Genomic DNA, 19,836 nt, shown 5'->3' on the forward strand with positions numbered 1-19,836 from the left:
GACAGCGCGGCATTACTAAATACGTACTTCCACCCCTTTTTAGGGGTTCTTAATCCAGCGATGCCAGTACAGGTTAGGGTGGCTAGTTCCTGAAGAAGAGCGGTCAAATTTTAGAAATGAGCTAAGATGAACAACAAGGTCTCAAAGTGTTTGCTGAAATGCATGTTGCCCTCTGTGTCTAGAAGAATTGTGGTAGAATTGTATCCTCTCTGATGGGCTGTGCATAGCAATGCAACTGTATGGTGAAGGATAATTTTTCACATTTCATATTTGTGTAAAACTCATGTTATGTAGTAGTAATTCACTAAACGTTTTACTTTATTATTGTTCTCCCAGTGAAGACCATGGTTGTGTTACTGTCTTCTTTTTTCGTTTTACTAATTTTTCTCTCCATTTAGTCGTTATGCAATTGATTCCTCCCCACGCACATTTGTGTGTTGTTACTGGTGTTGTACCCTACCGACTCACCTGCCAGTGAGGAGCCCCCACCGGGAGGACGTAGAGTCCTACTCCTTCCGCCCAACACTCCCTGCTGACTGGTGCCGTCCCAGCCCGTATAGGAATATGTGCTGTGACAAATATCTCCCTCCCCGCCCGGCTTCCTTTCCCCGAACACGGCCAATTGTGCTCGTATAGACGCTTGACAAAGCTGGATGCACAATGGTGGATTAGAATCCACAAAGTCTGCGGTGGTGGGCAGGTACTTTACCACTGAGAGCCCAGGTTTCTAAACTTCTAATCCATTGTATTTGGACAGTTAGCCATGGTACGTATAAGCATGGATAATGCACTCGCATGGTGACCTCGTACTGCAGTGCATACCTTGTTATCCATCCTGTTCTGTGACATTTAACTCATCCTTGGCATTTGCCAGAGGCAATGACTATGCATAGAATGTGTACCTGAGAATTCCCTTCCTGTTCATAACTTCCTATCTACCGTCAACTCTCTCTCTCTCTCTCTCTCTCTCTCTCTCTCTCTCTCTCTCTCTCTCTCTCTCTCTCTCTCTAATAATCACTAATATCACTCATCCAACAAAAATACAACTGCGTCATGACTTATTGTAATGGTAACAATAGCAATGGGTATGTCAAGTATGTACACGTGCACTCAGCAGAGCATCTGAGAGGCACTCTTGTGGCTGTGTGTACATGGGGGTGCACATGTGTACTGTATACTGTATGTCTTTCTGTGTGCATGTTCACACAAGTACCGTATGTACAGCAAGCAAGTAATAGTCACTGCAACCACACCATGTCTACAATAATAACAACAGCAACCCCAATGACAAACACAGACACTCACACTTATCGTATGTATGTTTAAACACACACCCACCCACACACACACATACATAAACAGTGCCACACCTAGCCTAGACTATGACTGCTTCCCTGTAATTCCCAACAGCCGGCTGACAGTCACAAAGCCACTGGGTGGCCTATCTTCCATAAGACAAAGCCAGGACAAGGGAAAATGTGTATAGAAGACAAGAAGACATCCTAAATTCATCCAAAAGGTGAGTATTCTTCAGCAAATTAAGTTGGGGTACATCAAAGAAAATATTGCCCACATTATTGTGAAAGAATGTAAGAATTTTGACTGAAGTATAATGTTATTTCTTTATGAGGACCTAGATAATAATAATCTAGGCTAGTTTAATACTGTAGGTCAGGGGTTTTCAACCTTTTTATGTCACAGACTACCAAATTGATTTCCAATAGGCCATAGCCCCCATTTCAAACGGTTCTGCTTCAGCAACATGTAATATGAAATATGATGATGATATATTCGACACGTTTAGGTTGAAATTGTACTGTTTAAATGCCATAATTGTACATGAAAAATGTATTAGTTGTTATTTTGAATCATTGTTAGAACATTAATTTGTATTGTAATGACTTCTAGTGAATTGAATTATAGTGAAATTAAACTACTTATCATTTTGCTGGGGACCACCATGACTAGCCAGGACCTCCCTTTAAGAGCCACACGTAAACAAATAAATAAACTGTTATACTGTAGGTTATAACAGGTTAATAGAAAGTTGGTCATTGGTCAAGTTTGTCAAGACTCCAGGCCCCACAAATCCAAGGGTCCAGAGAAAATACATCCTCAAATATGTGGGCCAATTTTTAATAACAGTGGTCTTTTAAAAGCACACATTGTTCAGAATCATTGAAACATTAAAATTGCAATGAATATGCAGGAATATGTCAGTGACAGTGACATTTGTCATACTGACAACTTGTGTTTCAGAGAACACACTACCCACTAAAATCCAGTGTTTATTTATCCATGTGTAACTCCAAGAGTGTAATGTAACCAAATGGACTCTTGTCCTTTTTGTCCATTTTGTTACATTCGTACACTCCCAGTGTTATAATAACACTGTACATTGTACAGTAAGGCATTTAGTTCAAGGGCTATAACGAAATAAATAATCTTATCTTGCTCTCTCTAAGAACATCAGTGTCCCGTATGTACATTATGATTGGTCCCAACTCAGTTTTTACTGTTCCAAACTTCATTTATGACCTTTTGATCCTGACGGATCTCCTCCGGGTTAAAAACCTGAAGAAGATCTGTGAGTATCGAAACGTCATACAGTTCATTTACACTGTAAATAAACTTTGAAGCAGTAAAAGTGAGTTGCCAGCCTTTTCTTAAATTAAATCACTGTCCTTACAGTTTGGCTCAGCACCAAGATAGGGGGACGATTACACTGATCTTTATGAGTACATAATGTGAGTAGATTATGAGCCATATAGCTGCTGTAAAAGCTCAGGCTAACGTCCTTTATGTGGAAAGACTGTATGACTACTCAGCCAAAAGCAACATGGCAGGAAGGAAGCTAGAGAGTTGGATTATTTGGTTATGCATATACGTATGTGTTGTTTCACTGATAATTATGATGGAAAGAAAGGTCTCGAAGGAGAACCGATCAGGTAACATTCACATGGCCAGTCAGTTACATGTATTGTTTGTACTATGCCAGGAAAGAGTGTGTTCCTACTAATATACTGTACAGTCAATGCCAAATGCAGATGTCAATATAGTCATGAGGTTGTATCAGAAGTGGGAACTTTAACCACTTAAACCCTATATACTGTACTTTGTTCAGTTGTCCTGTCTACACTAAAACAGCCGATCTACAAGCTCACAAAGATACAGTCTACCATTCATTTTCAATGGAAGCCAGCGACATGAAGTTACAAAGCAACATCCAACGTTTGTAGCTGCTACAAAAGATACAAAGCTTCAAATTCAAGTTGAGCTGGGTTCAACTTCCAGATACAAAGATACAAAACTATAACTGTAGCTCCGATGACGCAGTGTTTGATGATGTCAACGACCGTGTTGAGATACAGACAAACAGATACAACAAATATACAGTGCATTTTTGTATCTTTGTATCTGCCCATGTGAACGCAGCATAACAGTGCATATTCTGTTGAAGAAAATACAGGTTAGCAGCCCTTTAGCACAGTGGTTCTCCACCTGTGGGTTGGAACACACAAGGGGGTCCCCACATGATTTTGTAGGGGTCCCCAGATGACAGTGAAGTGACAATTTAAGGACTTTTAAGACCTTTTTAATACTGTAGCTAAAAAAAAGAAAGAAAAAGAAAGGACGAAAAGAAAAAAGAGCCTTACTGCATCAAAAGTAATCAACAAACTATACTATAAAAACTGGTCAAACATTGGCCAAAGTATCAAATAAAATAGGAAATAGGCAAAAATTGTGAAGATAGCCGATCTACAAGTTATGCGAGGCATTGTGAGCTTGTAGATCTGCTATTTTCACAATATTTATCTGTGGAACCGAGTCAAACTAAATGTAATGCCTCAACTCCTACATTCCAAGTGCTTATCAGGGTGGGGGGGTTCCCAGTTACAATATGATTATTTTGAGGGCCCGCGGCCTAGGTTGAGAATCACTGCAATAGCAATTTGAAATACAAAGACAAGCCTACCAGGAACACAAACCAGTTAATAGTTAACAGTCAGGATTACTGCATGGTCCCAAATACAGACAGTCAACATGGCTAGCAAATCACTGCGTGTGTGTGTGTGTGTGTGTGTGTGTGTGTGTGTGTGTGTGTGTGTGTGTGTGTGTGTGTGTGTGTGTGTGTGTGTGTGTGTGTGTGTGTGTGTGTGTGTAAACCATAGAGAATTTTGAAACTTGTTTTTGCAATATCACAGGTAATTATTGCAATTGTTGCAATCTCGAGTTGTTCTCTACACAATTGTGTGTGTGTGTGTGTGTGTGTGTGTGTGTGTGTGTGTGTGTGTGTGTGTGTGTGTGTGTGTGTGTGTGCGTGCGTGCGTGCGTGCGTGCGTGCGTGCGTGCGTGCGTGCTTTGCGTGCGTGCGTGCGTGCGTGCGTGTGTGAGAGAGAGAGAGAGAGAGAGAGAGAGAGATTGAGGAGGTGAGAGAGAGAGAGAGAGAGAGAGAGAGAGAGAGAGAGAGAGAGAGATTGTGTATAGGACATGGTACTCACCCATCTTCCCATCTGTCACAGTTTTCTCAGCATACATTCTCTAAGACAGAGTACAGTTATTAGTGAATATTCTCCCCCTCCTTCATTCATTCCTTCATTAACACATTTATCTTCTGCCCTTCTTTCCCATTTTCTTCCTACCTTCCTTCGGCCTAAAAGAAGGTAAAATAATCTCTTCCATAATAATCAAAATCATAATAATAATCATAATCATAGTATAGTAATGATTTACTATGACTTGTTTGCATTTAGCAGTACGTTTTTTGTTGTTGTTTTTTTTAAAGTTTTGCAGTATGGTAAACATAAGAAATACTGCTGATCGTCATGTACAGTACAATCACGTGACCACTTTCGCAGTAGTTCACCTACAGCAGTGTTTCCCAAACAGTGGGTCGGGACCCATTTGTGGGTTGCGGATACATTTTCATTGCAAAAGATTTTAAAAAGTTTATTAACAAAAAATCTGAACTTTTCATCAATATAAAAACAAGTCCAACATTTTTCAAAAGTATTTCATGAATGAAATGAAAAAATCTACTAATTTCCATAAATACATTTAAAGAAGGTTTAAGAAGTAGTGAAAATAGCAGATCTACAAGCTCACAAAGCAGACATGTTGATGTGCTTGTAGATCTGCAATTTTCAGTAGTTTGGGTCACAGGCAAACATATAATTTCTCTTTTGGGTCTTGAGCTAAACAGTTTGGGAACCACTGCCCTACAGTATAGCCTAGGACAGGTATTTACTCCAAAATGACCTTTTTTCTGTTCTGTTCTGGAATAATGATTCATGCCTATCAACACGTCTACAGCTGTAGCTTCTCCCCCAACCCTTTGGCCAAGGAGCTGAACAGCTCATCCTAAAAGGCTGTAATCATATTTATGATAACTCACATTCAAGCCCCAGGTTTAGGCTATATAAAGTGTTCACATGGAGACTGACTTAAAGATTTAAAGATGTAAATGTGTACTGTTTACATTGGACACCTTTTTCATTTTAGTTTTTCATAGTTTAGATCAGTGGTTCTCAAACTTTTTCATGTCAAGGACCCCCAAATTGACACTTATTAGCCCGCGGACCCCCATTTGAAAAGATAAGCCAGGGACCCCCATAAGAGAAGATTTTTACATCTCTCTAGCAGTGATTCTCAACCATTTTAATTTCAAGGACCCCCAGTTTGACATGCATTAGGGCTACAGACCCCCATTTAATGGCATTTCTATCCCTTGGACCCCAATTTATATTGTAAAATCTATGTCAATTTAAGTCTGAGAGTGTACAAATGGAACCAAATGGACCCGTTAGGGTCCATTTGGTTCCATTTGTACACTCTCAGAGTTACAGATCCATAAGGGTCCATTTGGTGCCTAATCTATCATTTAGCTGGGGACCCCCTGGAACTCCCTCAAGTACCCCTGGGGGTCCCCGGACCCCACTTTGAGAACCAATGGTTTCGATTTTCAGGAAACCTATTAGGCTACACATATATAGGCTATTATTTAGACGTGTGTCCTCTTTCCCAAAACTACTTGCTCTTAGCTGGTTTCCAATTAATGATCAACAAATGTTCAACAGGATATGGCATGTCTTATTAACCCCCACCCAGCTCATGTCTCTATTGGAGTAGTTAGGACCTTAATATTGTACAGAAAATTACACATTCATTTTATATAGCTGCTAGACTAATACGCCTATAGGCCTATGTTAGCTATAATAATAAATGTTGCATCACAAAGGGTGGGGGGGGCATTTATCCCCTACATGTCATGAAAAACTAAAGAATGGGTTATAGACAGGAGGGATTTCAGAAAAAAGGCCTTCTATAAGGAGGTTAGAGGCATTTGGGGGTAAAAGTTGGGAACAAGGCCATTTTACATAATTCAAGGGTGCTGAATCAGAAAAACACGGTTCCCAAGCAAAATTCTTAGTGCTTAACCTCCTAATTTGCATATCAAAATGGCTGCCGATTTTGAAGTATTTCTTAAATAACTCTATAACAAAGCAATCAAATCTGACAAATAAAGTGTATATATTTATATTCTGAGGGTCAGACAATGTGTGGAAGGTATTTATAATGTAATATATGTAAATAAATGTAAATAATGTAAATAAATATGCAAATTAGAGGCCACTATTACAGAAAACGGTTTCATACTTAAAGTGATTCATCCGCATCCCCCTTATTTTATTTTATTTCTACTTATCTGTATTTTTACCATCCTTAAGACATCTAAAATACATATTTAGATCATGGAAAAATCCTGGTACATTTGGCCCCTGATGACCAAAAAATGAATTGCCCCCATGTATAACTCACCCCCAGAATGAGTTAGAGCCACAGAACTGGTACTGATAACTGAACACAAACTACTTTCAACACAACTATATAGAGTGGGATGGGGATGGCTATAGGTACACTTAGACGGCCAACAGGGACTAGCTGAAATGTATTAAGCCCCGCCCCTCTGTGTTCCTATTGGCTGGGCTTTAAACAGCCATAACTCCAATTCCCAGCATCGAAAACCTATGAAACTTCCTAGATGCGCTTAGACGGCCAACAGGGAAAGGCTGAAATTGTTTAAGCTATGTAGCCTAACTTTTCAGTTGATTGCCATACAGGCTTGTGTCCCCCCCCCACCCCCGATGGGCCCTGCCTAGTACAGCCTAGTCCAGCCTATTACTGCCTAGTCCTAGGACTAGGCTAGACCTGGGTGTACTAGGCTTTACTGTACTAGACTCTGCTGGGCTCTAATAGTCTGTTTTCAGCTCTAGCAGGCTTTGCTAGGCTGTACTTGGCTTTATTAGGCTATAGAAGGCAGTACTTTACTTTGGCCTACACATGTTCATGCAAAACTATTGGTGGTGCACACACAAACTATTGCCCGTGTACACAGTGGTTAATCCCAATGGTCTGAGTATCTACAGGGCTGACAAGGGACTAGCACAGCCTAGTTCAACCTAATAGAGCCTAGTACAACCTAGTCTTAACTAGTCCAGTCTGTTCCATGCTAGTATAGCCTATATCGCCGTCCCCTAGTCTGTTCCATCAAAAGGCTGGACTAGGCTAGACCTGGGTGTACTAGGCTTTGATGTTGTAGTCTCTACTGGTCTCTAATAGACTGTTTTAAATTCCAGTAGGCTGTGCTGGTCTGTACAATGCTATATTAGGCTGTACAAGGCAGATCTGTACTATGGTCTACAAAGGTTCATGCAAAACTATTGATCGTGCACACACAAGCTATTGCCCGTGTTCACAGTGGTTAGTCCCAATGGTCTGAGTATCTACAGGGCTGACAAGAGCCTAGCACAGCCTAATAGAGCCTAGTATAGTCTAGTACATCCTAATCTATCCTAGTCCAGCCTTATCAGTCCTAGCATAGCCTTGTACCCCCTCCCCTATTCTGTTCTCCCAAAAGGCTGGACTAGTCATGGGTGTACTACTGTAGGTTGTACTATACTAGACTCTACTGGTCTATAATAGGCTGTTTTAAGCTCTAGTAGGCTGTGCTAGGCTGTACTAGGCTCTATTAGGCTGTGCAAGGCAGATCTGTACTATGGTCTACAAAGGTTCATGCAAAACTATTGCTCGTGCACACACAAGCTATTGCCCGTGTACACAGTGGTTAGTCCCTATGGGTTGAGGATCTACAGGGCTGACAAGAGCATAGTACAGCCTAATATAGCCTATTAGAGTCTAGTACAGCCTAGTACAGCCTCATCTATCCTAGTCCAGCCTTATCAGTCCTAGCATAGCCTGGTACCCCCTCCCCTATTATGTTCTCCCACCAGGCTGGACTAGGCTAGACCTGGGTGTACTAGGTTTTACTGTACTAGTCTCTGCTGGGCTCTAATGGTCTGCTTTCAGCTCTAGCAGCCGTTGCTAGGCTTTACTGGGCTCTATTAGGCTATAGAAGGCAGTACTTTACTTTGGCCTACATATGTTCATGCAAAACTATTTCTTGTGCACACACAAGCTATTGCCCGTGTACACAGTGGTTAGTCCCTATGGGTTGAGGATCTACAGGGCGGACAAGAGCCTAGTACAGCCTAATAGAGCCTATTAGAGTCTAGTACAGCCTATTACAACCTAGTCTAGCCTAGTCCGGCCTGTTCCATGCTAGTATAGCCTATACCACCCTCCCCTAGTATGTTCTCCCAAAAGGCTGGACTAGTCTTGGATGTACTAGGCTGTACAGTACTAGACTCTACTGGTCTCTAATAGGCTTTTTAGCGGCTCTAGCCGCTCTATACCTGACTTTGTCCGTGTGCGTCAACGTTCTGATTGGTCAGGTGCGTCAACAAAGTGATTGGTCAAGCTTCACGCGACACATGGCTATAAACACATTATAAACACATATCAATGACAAAATGTATCAAAGGCGCCGCTACCTTCACACAGGGTGTGATTTTTTAATCTCTAGTAGGCTTTGCTAGGCTGTACTAGGCTATATTAGGCTGTACAAGGCAGATCTGTACTATGGTCTACAAAGGTTCATGCAAAACTATTGCTCGTGCACACACAAGCTATGGCCTGTGTACACAGTGGTTAGTCCCTATGGTCTGAGTATCTACAGGGCTGACAAGGGACTAGTAAAGCCTAATAGAGAGTATTAGAGTCTAGTACAACCTACTCTAGCCTAGTCCAACCTGTTCCATGCTAGTATAGCCTATAGAAATGATTTCATGTGCATGCCATAAGCAATGCACAACACGTCGTTGCAAATGCCGGAAATCTGGGTTACGATGCACAGCCATGTGTGCATGTCAGCAACGGAGTGATGATCAACCTCCTTGTATGAATGTGGTCTAGTGTCTAGACTTTCGTTCAACAATGGCCAATACAGTATCTTTAGAGTACTAAACCGTTATCTGTTATGGGGGCCGCTATTTTGCATATTTCGGAGTAGGCTGATTATTATATTATATTATATTATCATATTATATTACTTACAAATTCTTTACTCACATTGTAGAAAATGTATATAGACACTTCATTTGTCAATTTTGCTTGCCTGGCCACAGAGTTATTGAAGATAAAGGTGCGAATTTGCCAATTTGGCAGCCATTCAAATATGCAGATTAGAAGGTCAAAAACTAAACATTTAGCATGGGGAAAAAGTATGTATTTTAGATGTCCTAAGGATGGCAAAAATACAGATAATTAGGAACAAAATAAGGGGGATGCACCTTTTGCACCGTTTGAGTACTACGGTACATCATTTTATGTAATGGTGGCCTCTAATTTGCATATTTATTTACATTTATTACATTACAAATATCTTCCACACATTGTATGACCCTCAGAACATAAATATATACACTTTATTTGTCAGATTTGCTTGCTTTGTTATAGAGTTGTTTAAGAAATACTTCAAAATCGGCAGCCATTTTGATATGCAAATTAGGAGGTTAAGCACTAAGAATTTTGCTTGGGAACCGTGTTTTTCTGATTCAGCACCCTTGAATTATGTAAAATGGCCTGGTTCCCGACTTTTACCCCCAAATGCCTCTAACAATCACATATTTCAGAAATCCCACCGGTCTATTAATCAAGTTCAACAAACCAAAGGGCAACATGAAAGGATTATGTCCACATATTCCACCAGAATAATAACAGACCAAGTGGTCTAACGCGTTGGCTATACTGAAAATGATATGATATGTCGGTAAATTTAAAACATATTTCACCATTTGGCGACAATTAAAGTTTCCCAATGATTACATTATAGACCTACAGCTACACCATAGACAGCAACTCGCTATTAAAGGACACATAAAACGTGTCCATATCCTCCCTTCATACAAAATATGTCACCTGTTTGGATGAACTAAACCAAGGTGTTGCCTCTAGTGCAGGCCTTTTTATTTAATTGCCGAAAGTAAGTTAAAAGTGTAGGCTATACTTACAACAACAAACTTTAGTTATAGCTGTCGTTTGTGCCTTTAAAACAACCATCTATGCCTTTTAAACTCCAAAACAGATGTATTCCTTCAATCAACCCCCACTCTGTTCTCTCTACAGGTGGCTGAAGAAAGGCAAGAGAAAGAAAACGTTGTCCTGACGTCCAGCCGTTTCAACCAAAACCAACGGCGTCCGCTTCTAATCGAAAAGAGAGAAACATTTGGAAGGTTGAAAAATAAACGTAGAGTATCAAATTATATTTATCCACAGTTTCCAGATAGTCCCAAATAGTTTGTCCGTTCCGCCTTCACTTCAACCCGGGTCCTGATTGTTCTGCGGTAGAAACGGTCAACGGCACGATCGGTCACGAAGGGGTGCACATGACGTCACAGTGTGATGTGAGTGGTCAACGGGATGTCAGGGCAGACTCAAAGACCTTGACATGACTGTCTTTCTGCCAATTAATCTGTCTGTCTGTCTGTCTGTCTGTCTGTCTGTCTGTCTGTCTGTCTGTCTGTGTGCCTGGCTCTCTGTCTGTCTGTCTGTCTGCCAGCCAGCCAGCCACGTGAATGCAAGGCTGTCCTGAATGAGAACAGCATGCCCTTGATAGCCTACAGTTACTTATTTGCAATTTAAATTACTTTAACATGTTACTATATGCTGTTATTATTATCTTTAAACAGTACAACTATTACAACTGATCCCAACAGAGTTACAGGACCAAACCAAACACGCATATAGGCCTACTTCATGTATGTACTGTATGCACATAGAGGCTGAAAAATAATTTCATTTCATATTATTGTATATTATATAATGCAAAGAACAAGGAAGGTCAAGTAAATGCCTTGACACATGCAACACTGTCGAGCCATGTCATGCAATTTCCTTGTTGGGAGAAGAAAAGGGAAGTTTAGCAGACATAAGATTGCAGAAAAATAAGGACGTGAGACACACACTAGAGTAGCTAAACTAAAGGAGCAGAGAAGAACTGAAGCGGAGGCGAAGCGTGCATTGGAAGGGAGCGTACTCAAGAGACTGTAAAACAAAGGGCACAGGAGGAAGAAGGAGTTAGACCAAAAGACACCAGCTTGGATGAAAGGGGCGAAGGTATACAAAAGGCAGCAAAGTCAACGGTACAACAACTGGAGGTGAAGTGGAAGAGATGAATGATAAGACGTAAGGATGGGTGAAGGAATGCTTCAGATGTGCTGCATGCTGCTCACATTGATAGGTAAGATGATGATGATGATGATGATGATGATTCAATGTGCTGCATCTTGTTATTTTGCCTGCAACCTGTTCTAGTTTTAGAAAGCAGAGGATGACTTGTGACTGTGAGGGATGAAGGTTCATTAAATGTATTCAGGCTGTTATTATAGATAGTCATTATTATAAGTCACATGTGTCCCACCCACGCTTCAGATGCTCTTGCCAGTGACTGGTCAGTTGATCTCCCCTCCAGTCCTATCTGTGCTGTGGTTGGTTCAACGCTGGTTATCCCATGTTCCTATGACTATCCCCACTGGAAAACAAAAGAGGTATGGTAATGAAGAATGCCATGTCAGTCATAACGTATCCATTAACGCTTTGTATTTATTGAAAATACATTCTCTAATGGGGACAAAATAATCAATTGGAATGAATGGGCCAGGCCAGTGTTAACATAATATCAGCAGCCATCAGTATCAGCAGCTGGATTGGTGTAGTCTATTTCATGACCGTACTATCCACATTAATTAATTATTTGAACATTTCCAGGTACTTCCCCTGCATTCAGCCATGGAGGGTGGAGGAGGTGGAGGAATAGAAGAGGAGCAAGAGTACAAAGTATTGTCTGAGATGTGGTGTCGGGGAGAGAGTCGCTGTCTCACACAAAGGTACACAGCGAAACTGCTTTGTGGGACGGATAATACAGACATAGTACAGGACTCTTTAAACACACCTGCACACAATCAACAAAAGTGACCACAAATCATTTTTTCAAATGGCCGTGGTCAAAACCTGTATAATTATGACCACACAGACATTGTATTATGCAAAACAGACCACTGACACCATATGACTGTGGTGTGTGTGTGTGTGTGTGTGTGTGTGTGTGTGTGTGTGTGTGTGTGTGTGTGTGTGTGTGTGTGTGTGTCTCTCTCTCTCTCTCTCTCTCTCTCTCTCTCTCTCTCTCTCTCTCTCTCTCTCTCTCTCTCTCTCTCTCTCTCTCTCTCTCTCTCTCTCTCTCTCTCTCTCTCTCTCTCTCTTTCTCTCTCTCTCTCCATCTCTCTCTCTTGTTCTCTCTCAGCTATGTGTTCCACAGTGCTGGTATCTTTCCAGATCCGTCCTTGCAGAACAGAGTGCAGTACTTAGGGAAACCAGGATATCAGAACTGTTCTCTGAAGATTTCTGGCCTCAAAGAGTCAGACAGTGGAACCTACGTTTTCTATCTCATCACCAGTCATCCCACACAGAAGATGCCAGAACAGAGCGGGATACAGCTCCTGGTGGCAGGTATCATTCAAATACTGGATATACTGTGATATGTTGAGTTCAAGTTGTTTTTGTATTTTGTCTCTGTAGTGGTTTTCAAACTTTTTCGTGCAAAGGACCCCCAAAATGTATTTGGCCACGGACCCCCATCTCAAATATTTTGTTCCAGGGACCCATGAGAAAATATATTCAAAGGTTTGCAAAAAAAAATCATGATTTTTCAAAAATAGCATATCTACAAGCTCATAGCGCGGCACTCGGTGCCGCGCTATGAGCTTGTATATCTTCTATTTTCGAATAGGCAAGGCATAAAAGGTAAAAATCATTGTGATGCTATATTAACACATTTTGATGGGGACCCCCTGGATCCCCCGCAAGGACCCCTGGAGGTCCCCAGACCCAACTTTGAGAACCAATGATGTACTGTATGTCTGTCCCCTCAAATGTAGACCAAGCACAAACTGTGCGTAGTCATTTACTATGGATAGTTCAAGATTGGATACGGTGGCTAGTTTTCTCTGTAGGGCTGAATTGCACACACAGACTGTGGCAACGACTCTGAATGACTCAATATTCCCCACTTGTTCACCAGACACTGTTAAAGATACAAAAAAACACTGGGACAACCCTAACCTTGTTAGTCATCCATTCAGTACACTGTTGTTTGACAATATTCCACAACTGTTAGCGGCAACCCTGAGTAAAACTTGAAAAAACAGCAATGAGTGGTTTGCGGGCGCCTTCCTTTTTTCCTCTAAAGTAATCATTGTAGAGGGAAGATATTTGTTGTGAGTGTGAAGGCTGGGCTGTGCAGTGACTAGAGACTAGTATAATAAACAAAACATCAAGTACAAACCCCCAAGCAGCCTCTATGATGTTCCAGTAAGAGCTTCTACTAAACCCCTGCCAACTCAATCAAAATCAGCACTGCAGCTAACTTTCTTTAAAGCAATGTTCCTTAAAATAACTATATAGATGGAATGGAAAGAAACGCTTAATACAAGACTGTGTGTATCAATCAATCTCCATAGTCACACTTTAGTTGTAGCCTCTTTGGTTCAAATAGCCTATCAGAATCTCCACTGCCTTCAGAACCAGTCTAAACCTGACTGGACCATCCTGGTAGCTACATTTCACATATTGGTCAGACCTGTCCAAAGTCAGACTAGTTGTGACATGAAGGATTGGTGAACACAGAACACTGATTCTAAATGCTTCCTTGTACCGTACTTCCTCTATCCCCTCAGTATAAATCCTCCTATTTTTAAATCGGCATAACTAGAACTGAAACAGAACAGTCGCTAAACTCGAGACTAAAGCCTACAAAATGTCAGCTGGACTGTATGTGTAAAAAAAAAAAGTCGTATTTCATCCTCATTCTAACTTGTTGTCAAACTCACAACTTATCACATCAGAGCTGTACAAAGGAAATTGATACAATCTCTGCCGTTAGAACTATAGTGATAAAATAGCCATGAAATCCTGGAAAATGTGAGTTCAAATAGGGAAGCTGCCTTTAAATAACTGAGCATAGGGTACTGTAACTAATGTTATAGGCAGAAACAGCACATAAAGTGCAGACAACCAACCCTGCTTATTAGGCTATCACTTTAGAGAAATAGATGGATGAATGGATGGATGGATGGATGGATGTACACCACTGCAATTATTTCAACTAAACAGACATGTGCATCTTGAAATGAATTTTCTCTCCTTAACGTTGTGTGTTCCAGACTCTCCCAGTGCGGTTGCAGTGTCAGTGAGTCCCTGTGGAGACATCACAGAGGGTATGTCCCTACGTCTGTCTTGCTGCAGCCCTGCTGCCAAACCAGAGGGTCGTTACCAGTGGTACAAGAATGCCCTCACCACCCCTGGGCATGTTGGACAGGTGTTTACGATGACCGATGTCAAGGCTGCTGACACTGGGACCTACTACTGCCAGGCCCGGACCAGCAATGAAGTACACAGCTCAACAAAAATGGCTGTCGATGTGCAGTGTAAGTGAGAGTTCAAAAGTTTGACATACCAGGATGAATACTTGCTGTTGTCTATCTAGTCACAGCTTCAGCCATATATAGTACAGTAAATAAACATATTATTTTTTTATACATTTTGCCATTAATTACTTATTTTTAGATTTCGCATTTCAGATTTTCTCGAAAACCATGAAAAGATTATCAAACTTACCTGAATAACTGAGTTAATCACTGAGCTGTTTGTAAACATGACATTATTCCGCATTTAATTTGTAAATCAATGTTTTCTCCTGGGGCTATTCTTTTTCATACTGTACTTCATACGGAAATTAATCAAATGCAGTGGTCAAGTATACCATAAGTCATTGTCCTTTTTATTCTAAAAAAAAGTCTTTCCATTCACTTGAATCAATTAAAAAAATGTTTAGTTACTCTGTCAGTGATAAAGCAGTGAAGTGAGCTGAATTTGACACAGAACTGATTTCTTGCATTATATTTTGTCCAGATCCTCCTCGTAACACAACTGTGTCTGTGATACCGGATGAAGAGCTACCAGAGGGGGTTGCTGCAGCACTGACATGCAGAAGTGATGCCAACCCACCTGTACACACATACACCTGGTACAAGGGTCCTAGGTGTGTCACTACACCCAACATTCACCAAGGAACACAGTCCCTTGATCCACCCTGTGGAACAGGCCAGAGACTCACCATTACCGACATCTCCAAGGCAGGGCCTGAGCAGTACTGCTGTGTAACAAACAATAGACACGGGTCACAGAACTTCACAGTAACAGTCAACATAGACACAGGTAGGTCCATGCAAAACCAGTGATTTTGTATAAATATTGTCATATTTATAGATTAAAAAATCACACCCTGTGTGAAGGAAGCGGTGCCTTTGGGGCGGGCCTTAACTCATTTCAATGCGTCCCTATTGGTGGTCTGAGTCCACTTACCAAATTTGTACTTGGGAGCATGCTGCAAACTGGAATGATGGCTGTTTAAAGCCCAGCCAATGGGCAGACAGAGGGGGCGGGGCTTAAGTAATGACAGTTAGTCCCTATTGCTGGCTTTAGTCCATGTACAAAATTTGTACTCCATAGCATGCTGCGAACTTGAGTTATGGCTGTTTGAAGGCCAGCCAATGGGAAGACAGAGGGGGCGGGGCTTCAGCAATTCATGCTGGTCCCTATTGGTGGTCTAAGTCCACATACCAAATGTGGACTTGGTGGCATGCTGCAAACTGGAGTTATAGCTGTTTAAAATCCCGTGCTCATCCCGTGCTCATACGGGCGCTGGGGGTCCCTGGACCCCTTTTTGATAACGTCATCAATTCATGCTCGTCCCTATTGGTGGTCTAAGTCCACATACCAAATTTGGACTTGGTGGCATGCTGCAAACTGAAGTTATAGCTGTTTGCTTCTTTGCCGTGCTCATCCCGTGCTGAAACCGCCGGACGGACATACAAAAGTCAAAAGTCAAGTGTAGAGCGGTTGGCACCGCTAAAAAGCATACGCCTCTTTAACAGAAAAGGCTACAGTTCTCTTGTACCTGAACAAGTTAGAACATTTTGTTTGTGATAATACAGTATGTGTTAATAGGACAACAACAAAATGATGTGATATGTTGATGTTATCATCAATTTTATACAATTATTTTTACTGAATAACCATGCAGTCGGTCTGAAAACCGACCGGTCATTTTTCAAAAAATAACAATTTTCTCAAACTGATCGCAATACATAGATGCCTCCTTTTTAATGACTTTCTGAGGTTTTTGATCAATTTGTATTTCTCAGCTCAGTCCAGTGCAACAGGAGATCAATTTGGACGGAGAATGGTTATTGTTGGAGTCACTATCACCGCTTTAGTAGTTCTCAGTGGCATAGTGGCATTCATCATTTACAGGTGAGATTTTGTAGATACTGTAGTTTAAAGTATAATTTGTCATTGAATCATACTTGTTGGCACTATTGCAATAATATATACCTCACTCATAAGGTTAAGGTCATGTACTGTATTTGTATTTGTCAAGAAGGAAAACAACTACAATATTAACTCTTGTCTTACACCCTGGCCTACACAGTACTTCATTGACCAAGATCCCCCAGGGTTCTATCCTTGGTCCCCTAATTTTTCTCTCTACACCAAATCCTTGTCCAATATAGCCGATCTACAAGCTCACAACGTATCGTGCTGTGATCTTGTAGATTTGCTATTTTCACAGAATGTGATATGCCCAGAAAAGGGACGATATTGTGCATTTGGTTATAACTGAGATTATTGGCAGTCTGCCTATAGTGCCAGTAAGTTCTCATCACATCCACGTTGAGGACAGCCAGCCACACACTGTTCTATGTGGCTCCGATCAAATGTGTATCCAAACAGAGATATATTGACATTTTTATGTGTAGTCATATTTTGAAGAACTATCTGAACATGTATGAGAATGGCTTCATTCTTGAGAATGAAGCCATGACGTTTCTGTAGACGCTTTTGGTAATGTGTATTTGTGATCTTCTTTAACAAATATGCAGTATTCTAATGATCATAATTTCTTGGTGGACTGGTGTTGGCTTTATTTTATTTTTAACAATAACAATAGTGATATTGAGAGACCTTTTGAGATAAAGCTTTGATTATTCATGAATAATATTAATGTGGTTTACCTTTTTGCTCTACTACATTTGCTATAACCCAAAATAAGGTACTTGACTGTTTTGCATAAGGGAATCTTAAGCAAACCTATGGATATCAATATCATGCCATACTGAATCATTTCTCTATCCCCTCAGGAAACGGATGTCTACCTCCAGTAACACGTCCTATGCTCTCACAGAGACAACTTCTCCAGATCCTTAAGCCTGTACAAGATGTACATCCTACATCATAAATTATAGTACATGGACACCAAAGACACCAAGCCACAAAACAGCTTTTTGCTTACCCTTTATTAGACAAGAGGGAATTCCCTTTGAACAACATCCTGCTCCACACTTCAGTATGACATATGAATTGCCCAGTGCAACCACAAGAACACTGCTAGCCTACTTCTGCTAATGCAACAGTATATATATTGTACATTGTAGTTCAGCACCTTCAAACTTGCAAGAGTGAAAACACAGCTTGTGTGTATATCATGTAAAACACTCTCTTCAAACACCGTAGGACGCAAAAACTAATATTGCATCATACTGTATATTGCACATGGCACATTAGCATTTGACTGATGTCACAATCCATGCACACAGCTCTGCGAAGCCTGCAAGACCCATGAGAAAAACAAAAGCATAATTATAGCTATAACTAAATCTTACACAAGCCATGCAATATTTCAATATTTTCCAGAACATATGGTGGGCACCATATCCCCAAAACCAAGACCTGAAAACCTGCAAATTACAACACCTCAAGTCTTGGATAAACCTGGATTATAATACAACATGATCTCTTGTGGAAGAGTCTACTGCAGAAAGCAAATGCTCTTCAAGACTCTGTGAAACCATAGAAAGTACTGTAAACTCCTTTTAACTGAAAATGTTTTTTACTTACTTTTAAAAACAACAAATTTACAAGAATAGTAGAAGACAATTACTAACAATACTTTGAGTGGATTTTAATTGGACAAAGAATGCAATGTCTGGTGATACATGAGGATGTATTATCAGAGACTTGATAATGATAATGATGGAAACTAAAATCAAAATGATCCAATTAACTGCTGTGGAGGACATCTAGTTTATTTTAGTCTAGTTTAGCTTATGTGTGTGTGGTTCAGTGTAAACCTTCCAGTGTGATAAGATGCCAGCAGATACTTACCAGATACTGAGCATAGCTGCTCTGAGGGGAAAAGCCTAGAGGACAGTGACTTCAGCACCACTATGCTCATTTACTAAATACTCCTCAGTGTTCATTTAAATGGACCTTTATGGGTTCATTTATCATTTGCACACTCTCAACTTAGTAGGAGTTAACAACTTAAACCCTATATACTTTGTTGACTGGGGTCCCTCAAGGCTCTCTACTCGATTTTCGCCTTTTTCCCTCTGCTCAAAATATCTTCAACGAAAATAGCCAATCTACAACCCAGAGCTTGTACATGAGCTTGTATGAGCCGATCTTAAAATTACCTATGTGCAAGCTTGTATTTGTAAACTTTTACGGAGGGCAGAGAGGTTCTTAGCTGATAAACTAACTAAGTATATTATACTGTATAGTTCTCTTTCTATACAATACATTCTTTTTTAGTGGATAAAATATGTGTTCATGATAGCTAATTGTCATAGCAAGACTAAATATATTATTCAGAGCATACTGTTTTTGTGTTTTAATGGTAAATTATTTATGCTGTAACAGATGGGGGGTGGCCAAAGAACGTCGACATGTTTATGAAGTCAGTGGATTGGTTGTATTATCACATCGACTTTTTGACTCCTTTACTGAGCTTTCATAACCAATGGCTGGCATAGCAAAGCAATATACAGCATTTACATCAATACCATATTGAATAAAATATCCAAAAAATAAAACATCTCAGGGCAGGCCCGACTGAAACCAGTCAATGTACTATGCTCTCAGCCCATAATGTAGCAACAGGGTGTGATTTGGTGGGAGGGATTCCCCCCATCTGGTCTGTAAATGCATGCTTTTGTTATTGTTTATTTTATTTAATTCTCAGTGATGGCATTTCAAAAACAACCAAGGGCTGTTTGCCCTCCACAAATGTACTTATAAATACATGTTTACAAAAATATTCTAGATTAAGTAATATAAAAGCTATATACAGTCATTTTGTCTCACAACTTTTAATTACAGTACATCCTCCTGTTTCTGTTGTACTTGGTGAAGTTCTGTCTCTTAAACTCTAGATGGCGATAGATTATAATCTAAGAATGTGGTTCAGTATTGCATTGTCTAAAACAGTGGTCCCCAAACTGGGGGTCAGGACCCCCAGGGGGGTCCCCAAATTATTTGATT

At 40.6% G+C, this 19,836-nt stretch overlaps 2 protein-coding genes across 3 annotated transcripts in view; one reads left to right on the plus strand and one right to left on the minus strand.

Annotated features, from left to right (window-relative positions):
* hpn (hepsin) overlaps positions 1 to 10,518 on the minus strand; it is a 28,317-nt gene extending 17,799 nt beyond the window's left edge. The window contains exons 1-2 of the mRNA XM_084052295.1: positions 10,410 to 10,518; positions 4,503 to 4,542 (exon numbers count right to left, since the gene is read on the minus strand). Coding sequence (XP_083908421.1) covers positions 4,503 to 4,539 — 37 coding nt within the window. The 5' untranslated portion in view covers positions 4,540 to 4,542; positions 10,410 to 10,518. The remainder of the gene's footprint in view (positions 1 to 4,502; positions 4,543 to 10,409) is intronic.
* On the plus strand, positions 1,423 to 19,669 carry LOC311042702 (neuronal growth regulator 1). 2 transcript variants are annotated; one of them, XM_084053615.1, is made up of 9 exons: positions 1,423 to 1,519; positions 10,525 to 11,638; positions 11,830 to 11,945; positions 12,166 to 12,284; positions 12,698 to 12,903; positions 14,616 to 14,879; positions 15,364 to 15,669; positions 16,659 to 16,767; positions 17,655 to 19,666. In XM_084053615.1, the coding sequence occupies exons 2-9, from the start codon at positions 11,590 to 11,592 to the stop codon at positions 17,719 to 17,721; spliced, it is 1,236 nt and encodes a 411-aa protein (XP_083909741.1). In that variant the 5' UTR covers positions 1,423 to 1,519; positions 10,525 to 11,589; the 3' UTR covers positions 17,722 to 19,666. The 2 variants fall into 2 exon arrangements, with proteins under 2 accessions (XP_083909741.1, XP_083909742.1); XM_084053616.1 differs by lacking the exon at positions 11,830 to 11,945 and having other exon boundaries at positions 17,655 to 19,669.
* Positions 19,670 to 19,836: the final 167 nt, after the last annotated feature.

Source organism: Gymnoscopelus microlampas (assembly GCF_963454915.1).
Source record: "Gymnoscopelus microlampas genome assembly, chromosome: 3".
Lineage (NCBI taxonomy): Eukaryota > Metazoa > Chordata > Actinopteri > Myctophiformes > Myctophidae > Gymnoscopelus > Gymnoscopelus microlampas.